Here is a 6,951-nt window from a genome sequence, read left to right as displayed (position 1 = left end):
GATCTCCGCTTGACAACAGTAACGTCACGCGGCTCCAGGGGAGTTTTGTTGGAAGTTGCAAAGTCCTGGAGCCTCCAGAGGCCGTCGGCGCAGCAGCAGCGAGCAGCAGCTCCGCGCGCTCCGGCCGGCGCCACAGGAGCCCGAGGAGCGCGGGCCGCAGGCGCCCCGCGAGCGCGTACCCGGCCGCCCCGCCGCCCCGGCCCGAGCCGCCCGGCCATGGCGCACCAGCTCCTGTGCTGCGAGGCGGAGTCCGTCCGCCGGGCGTACCCCGATGCCAACCTGCTGAGCGACCGGGTGCTGCGCGCCATGCTCAAGGCGGAGGAGACCTGCGCGCCCTCGGTGTCCTACTTCAAGTGCGTGCAGAAGGAGATCCTGCCGTCCATGCGGAAGGTCGTGGCCACCTGGATGCTGGAGGTGCGCGCGCGGGCGGCTCTCCGCGGACTCCCGGCCACTTGTTGCCCAAACCCGCATTTCCCGGCCACCCACCGCCCTCGTGCGCCCCCCGCCCCGGCGCTCCCCTGCGCGGGACCGCGCCGGAGGCGGCTTTTCGGGCCGTGGATGGCGAGCGCGCGTGCTTTCTCGGCCGGTGGGGGTGGGGGCGCAGAAAGGCCCCTTCCTGGGGGGAGGGGAGCCGTCCAGGAGGGGTCCCTTGGGGGGAGGCCCGCGCCCGGGGGCGCCCCGCTCGGCCTGCAGGAGCGGGCCGGGCGCTCGGGCAGCGCGGTGGCCCCCGCCGGGGCAGCCGGGTCCGCGTCGGAGCCCCGCGCGCCGCCGCCCGGGGAGGGCGCAGACGGGGTTCGTTTCCAAATTAATACCATGGACACGTATGCACGGGCCGCCCGTGCCAGTATTATGCGCCATCTTTGTTCTTTTATTGCAAAGCAAAAGTGTTTATTAATAATTGGGGGCCGGGTGGGGGCGGGGAGAGGCCCGCGAGGCGCGGGGGCCGCCGCGAGGGGCCGCGCGGCCGCCGGGAGCCGGCGGGGGGGGGGGCCGGGCCGGGGCGCCGGCGGGCCGGGGCACCCCCCTCGGGAGAGGAGGCCCCTTTGTTCGGGGAGCGAGTCCCGGGGCGCCCGGGCCAGGGAGCGCGCCGGGCTGCGAGGTCGGGCGGCCCGGGGACGCGGGGAGTCGTCCTCGCGCGGGGGCCCGGCGCGGGGGGCCTGTGCGCGGCGAGCTGGGGGTCCCCGCGCCTTTTCAGACCCGCAGCGGGCGCCGGGGCCGCCCGCGAGGATTTTAAAGTCATTTTTGGAAGCGCGGCGCGGGGCCCTGGCGAGAGGCGAGCGGCGCCTGCCCGGGGAGGGGGGCGCCCCGAGTTTGAATTCCTGGGGCGCGCCCCAGCGCCTGCAGCGAGCTCCCGACCCCCGGCCCGGGTGGAGGGTCGCCCGGGGGTCATTTTCAGGGGGTTCTTAGGCGCCCAGTTATTTTTTTTATATTTTTAAATATTTTTTGAAAAGATGACGTCTGGGGAAATGCGGCGCGGCCTGGACGCCACCTTTGTGTCTGCGCGCGCGGCGGCGCCCCGCGGCCCGCACCCCTGGGGCCCGCACCCCTCGGGGCCGACCTCGGGCCGGGCGGGCCGGGGTCTCCGGGGGCCCCGGGGCCGCCTCCCGCCGGGCGCGCCCCGCCCGCGCGCCCCCGCCGCGCCGGCCCGCGGGAGTTTCCCTTTCAGTTTCGGGGCGGGGGTGGCGGGCCGCGGGGCGCGCGGTCACGGCGCCCGCCCGCAGGTGTGCGAGGAGCAGAAGTGCGAGGAGGAGGTCTTCCCGCTGGCCATGAACTACCTGGACCGCTTCCTGTCGCTCGAGCCGCTCGCGAAGAGCCGCCTGCAGCTGCTCGGGGCCACCTGCATGTTCGTGGCCTCCAAGATGAAGGAGACCATCCCGCTGACGGCCGACAAGCTCTGCATCTACACCGACAACTCCATCCGGCCCGCCGAGCTGCTGGTACCCGCGCCCCGGCCCCGGCGCGGCCCCCGGGGGGCGGGAGGGCGGGCGGGGCCCCGCGGTGGCGCGCGGAGGCCGGCAATGCGCCCCGAGGGGGCCGGCCGCGCTCCGGCCGCGGTGCCCACCCGCTCTGCGCCCCTAGAGCCGCCGAAAAGTGGGCGGCGAGCGCCTCCTAGCGGCCGCGCGGGCCCTGCGCGCCAGGTGTGGGGCCCCCCGGGGCTCCCCAGCACCGTCCCCAGCAGCCGCCTCTTGCAGCGCACCTCCTGCTGTGCTCTGGGGTCCCGAGGCGCGCCCCACTTCCCGGGCCCCGCAACAGCCCCTTTTCCTCCTCCCCAGGCCTCCCTGTCCCTCTGGCTAGGTCCCCCCAGGCCTGCCCTTGTTCCTCTCTTCATGCTTGTTGCACCCCCTCTCCTGCAGCAAATGGAGCTGCTCCTGGTGAACAAACTCAAGTGGAACCTGGCGGCCATGACCCCCCACGATTTCATCGAGCACTTCCTCTCCAAAATGCCGGTGGCCGAGGAGAGCAAACAGATCATCCGCAAACACGCGCAGACCTTCGTCGCCCTCTGCGCCACAGGTACGCCGGGCAGCTGCGCGCCCCGCCTCGGTCTCCCCGCCAGGGCACAGCTCCAGGCCCCTCCTGCTCTCCCAGGGTCCTGCTCTGCAGAGGGCTTGGCAGTTTTGGTGGGGGCTGGATGGGGACCCCATGTCCCCCCTTCTGGGCTTGGCCCGGCCTGGTGGCTCCGGGATGAAAGGGGCGCCCCCGGTGGCCACGCCTGCTTCCCACCCCCCAGCAGCCCTCCTGGTGTCCAGGGCTGCTGGCCCCCTGCTGGCCTCTCCCAGGCTGGGCCACCTGCCAGGGGCGCCTGCAGGGGTGGGGAGCACTGCAGCCTGTGCCACGTGCCCGGCCGCCTCCGGCAGTGGCCTGCAGAGGAGCCCGGGGCCCACCGCCGGGCAGACCTGGGAGAACGGCTGTGCAGGGAGCTGGGCTGGGGCGGCAGTGACTGGCAGCAGGGGGGCCACCCTCCTGCCCCCACAGCTGGCCTTTCGGAGCCCAGTGGGTGATGTCAAGTTGGGGTGGCCTCGCCCCTTACTTCCACCTGCTCAGTGTGAGCCCGTTGTTCCAAGAGGAGGTCACTCTTACCAGGTGACCTCTGCCGCCTCGGGGGCCAGCCCTGCAGGTGGCCAGGGAGGCTGGGATGCCTCCGAGGACAGAGGCCTCCAGAGAGGCGCAGCCAGCCTTACCCGGAGCCGACCGCGGCTTGGAGATGGCAGCGTCTCCTGGAGAGGGGGCACAGCAAGCTTCCTGCACACCCGCCCCAGGGTGCCCCTGTGGCCAGGCGACCCCCTCCCGAGACCAGGGGAGCCCGGCTGGAGGCTGCCCAGCCAACCTGTCACTGCTCTGCAGTGCGGCCTGTGGGGGCGGCTCCTCCAGGGGGCCCCGGCCCTGCCCCCCACTGCCCTGCCCCGAGCCCGCTAAGGGCCCCTCTGGGGATGACAGTGACTCGTCACAGCCCAGGTCAGGGCTGCAGGGCTTAGGGTGCAAGTAAACGTCCCTGTGCGCGGCAGGGCGCTCGGCTCCTGCACCCGGGGTGCCCAAGGTGCCCAGGGCTGGGTTTGCGTTGGCCCCAGGGGCCAGGTGGCCTGTGCCGTCGGGGTTGGCGCACAGTGCGGGTCATTGAGCGGGTGGCATCGCTGCCACCCGGCCCTAATGGTCACGGTGGCCCTCGGCTCTTCACCGCAGGGAGCCCGGAGCCCCGAGAGCATGTGTGAGCGCCCGCCCGCCCGCCATCCTGGGGAGCTGGGCACAGACCCAGCCCAGCCCAACTGTCCCTCTGCTGTGCTGCCCTCTTAGGCAGGGTCCGGAGGCTCCGCAGTTCCGTGGGCGTCCCAGTTTATCTTGATGAGCTTGCTCTCAGACCCCCCTTTCCTGGGGGAAGGGGCGCCTTGGCAGGTGTCTCTGCCAGCCTCGCAGTGCCCGGCAGCAGCTGTCCCCCACAGCGGCTGCCCGGCCTCCCGCCCCGGCCCACGGGAGCCTTTGGTTGAACAGCCCGAGTGATGGCCGCTCCGTATAAAGCCCAGACGCCTGGTCTGGGGGATGGCGGAGAGCCCTCGGGGCCCCTCCATACCGCTAGGGAGCCCCCCGGCCTAGCACACACCGGGCAAGAGGAGGCAGAGGCCTGACCCCGCCACGCCGCAGCCCAGCACCTGGTCACGCAGCCGGGGCTCTCGCCTCCCCGCCCACCACAGGGGCTTGCGGAGCCCACCAGACTGCCGCGCTGTCCTTGCCAGCGGCCCTGGGAGGAAAAGCAGACCTGCCACTGGGCCCCCGGGCTCCCGAGTCTCCCCACTCCCTGTGGGGCCCCTGAGGCTGCAGGAAGGGCAGGCGCGTGCCCACTGCGCCCCCTGCAGGCCGGCGGCGGTGCAGCACCCGTGGGGGTGCCCCCGCTGCAGAGGGGCTTGGCAGCGGGCGCTGGGCAGGGCCCCCGCAGAGCCGCCAGTCTCCAGGCCGGGCTGCGTGCTCTTGTCGGTGGCGCGTTCACGGGGCTCAGAAGGCTAAAGGCCGGCCCGACCGTCCGCCTCGCCGCCTGGTCCCCGCCGCCACTCCTGTCGTGTCCGAGCGACCGCCGGCCCGTGGGGGCCAGGCCCGAGCTGGCCGCGAGGGGCCGCGCACCTTCCTGAACGTTCTCTCCCGAGACTCGCACGGGGCCTGACGCCGCTGGGGGGTCGCGCACCCGGGCACGGCTCCGCTCACAGGCCCGCCTCTCCCTCTGCTGCAGACGTGAAGTTCATCTCCCACCCGCCCTCCATGGTGGCCGCCGGGAGCGTGGTGGCCGCGGTGCAGGGCCTGCACCTGGGGGGCACCGGCAGCCAGCTGTCCTGCCACCGCCTCGCCCGCTTCCTGTCCAAGGTGATTAAGTGTGACCCGGTAAGTGACCGCCGTGTCGCCCCTGGGGGCAGAACCGTCCAGAAGGGGGGGCAGTGCCAAGGCCCCAGGGGAGTGTGCTGGGCGCTTGGGGGTCCTGGCTTCATCCACTTGACCCCCTCCCCGGACTTGGGGACTGCACCTGAGGGTCCTCGCTGCCCGAGGTGTCTGCCCAGTCCAGCTGGCCCGTGGGCCCAGAGCCGCTTGGTCTGGGTGGCCAGGCACCCGCAAGGCCCCTGGGGGCAGCACAGCTGAGACCACCCGCTTTGCGGCCCTCTGAGAGGCTGCTGCCCTGTGCCGAGCTTTCCTCCTCAAAACGCCACCGTTTCACTCAGTTCTTTTCTGGGAAGAGAATTAAAACGACGGTCACCAGGGTTTGTGGCCTTTATCGAACGAGACCTCGGGGTGGGTGGTTCAGCGGGGAGCCAGTGGCTGCCGCGCCCCGGGCGCCCCAGCCAGGGCCACCTCACCAGTGTGACTGAGGGCAGCAGAGGTAGTGGGGAGAGGCGGCTCAACACCCGGCCAGGCTGCCTTCCACAGAAGTCCTGGGCAGTGCCTGGTGAGATCAAGATCGTTTCCATTAGATCAGAACCCAGTGGCCTCAGGGCTGACAGGCGGGGACACTCGTGGAGGCTGAAATCCCTTTGTGGGGCTGGCGGGGGCCCAGCATGTTGCCTGGGGCCAGCCGCTCGCAGCCAGAGTCCCCTCTTCCTGGGGGGCCCGCTGAGGGAAGGCAGGAGGGAGGGGCCCCCTGGATGGCCTTGGCTGGCAGCCCAGTGGCTGGGAGGTTCCGGGTGCGAGTGGGGTCCCGTGGCCTGGACGCTCGGGCCAGGCAGCTGCTAGCCAGGAGCCCCCGTTCTGTGGGTCCCGGGGCTTGGGGGAGGCCGCGAGGCAGGCTGGCGCCTGAGGACCCCACGCCCCGCCCGCAGGACTGCCTCCGCGCCTGCCAGGAGCAGATCGAAGCCCTGCTGGAGGCCAGCCTGCGCCAGGCCCAGCAGAACCTGGACCCCAAGGCGGCCGAGGAGGAGGCGGAGGAGGAGGAGGAGCTGGACCTGGCCTGCACGCCCACCGACGTGCGGGACGTGAACATTTGAGGGGCCGTGGGGGGGGGCGGCCGGTGCTCTGCTGGCCCCCCGGGACCTGTCGCCCGGGAGGGGTCGCGCCCTCCTGCTGTCGTTTTCTTTGCTCTTCCTCCCTTCTGTCTCTGACTTAAGCAAAAAAAAAAAAGTACCTGAAAAACTCTTAAGAGAGAGCGAGAAAGGATAGTGTTTGCATAACCCTGAGCGGGGTGGGGCGGGTGGGGGGAGGCGGGAGGCGCTGCAGAGTAGAGGGGTTCCAGCGGAACCAGCTCTCGCGGCGGCGGGGGTCCGTGCGCCTAGGCGCGGGCCGGGCGCGCGTCTCCAGGGGAGGATTAGATTTGATTCTTTCTGTGTCTAAAACAAACAAAAAAAGTATAAAAACATGTTTTGAAAAAATAGAAAAAAAAGTGAAACCACGTTTCAAGTAGAGGGTTTAGGTAAAGACAAGACGGTTCTCGAGCGCCGCAGGGAGCGCAGCTTTAAGGCGGTTTCCGCGTCTGTCTGTCCCCCGCTTGCTCGTGCAAATAGTCACTTTATATGTCTGTGCGTGGAGGTTAGCACGTAGGTGGCGTGTGGCGCGGGCCCTGGCGAAGGCCGCCGTGGCCGAGGGCGGCGTGGGGCTGGGTGCCGGAGCTGGCTGCCCCCTCCTGCCGTGCACCCCCAGCTGAGTGGTTTGCGGGGCGTCCCCCAGCCGAGCATCCGGGGGGCTTAGCCGCCTCGCCGGCGCCCAGGACACACCGCTCCCTGGAGAAACTGCCCGGGCGACGTGATATATTCTATTTTTGTAATCTCCCTATTTTTGTAGCTCCCTGGTTTCACCCCCAGACTGCAGCCGCCCCGTCTGTGCAATCCACAGCTCCTCTTGTGTCTTTTCCGTCCGGTATTCTGGAAGCATTCCATTGCAGAGCACTTTCGGTCCGTGGGGAGAGGCGGCCTCTGTCTATGTTGTGTGTGTAGGGGAGCAGTGCTGGGATGGTTGAGGAACGGTGGGGAGGCGGCGGCGGCCGCA

At 70.5% G+C, this 6,951-nt stretch overlaps 1 protein-coding gene across 2 annotated transcripts; it reads left to right on the top strand.

Annotated features, from left to right (window-relative positions):
- Positions 1 to 216: 216 nt before the first annotated feature.
- CCND1 (cyclin D1) lies at positions 217 to 6,411 on the top strand (the record flags this gene model as incomplete). 2 transcript variants are annotated; one of them, XM_084237108.1, is made up of 5 exons in its annotated part: positions 217 to 414; positions 1,722 to 1,937; positions 2,355 to 2,514; positions 4,718 to 4,866; positions 5,793 to 6,411. In XM_084237108.1, the coding sequence occupies 5 exons, from the start codon at positions 217 to 219 to the stop codon at positions 5,955 to 5,957; spliced, it is 888 nt and encodes a 295-aa protein (XP_084093234.1). In that variant the 3' UTR covers positions 5,958 to 6,411. The 2 variants fall into 2 exon arrangements, with proteins under 2 accessions (XP_084093234.1, XP_084093233.1); XM_084237107.1 differs by having other exon boundaries at positions 4,718 to 4,870; positions 5,707 to 6,411.
- Positions 6,412 to 6,951: the final 540 nt, after the last annotated feature.

The sequence above is a fragment of the Talpa europaea genome, assembly GCF_964194135.1.
Source record: "Talpa europaea genome assembly, chromosome: 1".
Lineage (NCBI taxonomy): Eukaryota > Metazoa > Chordata > Mammalia > Eulipotyphla > Talpidae > Talpa > Talpa europaea.
Note: the sequence above shows the minus strand (reverse complement) of the source record. Positions and strands in the feature narration are given on the sequence as shown.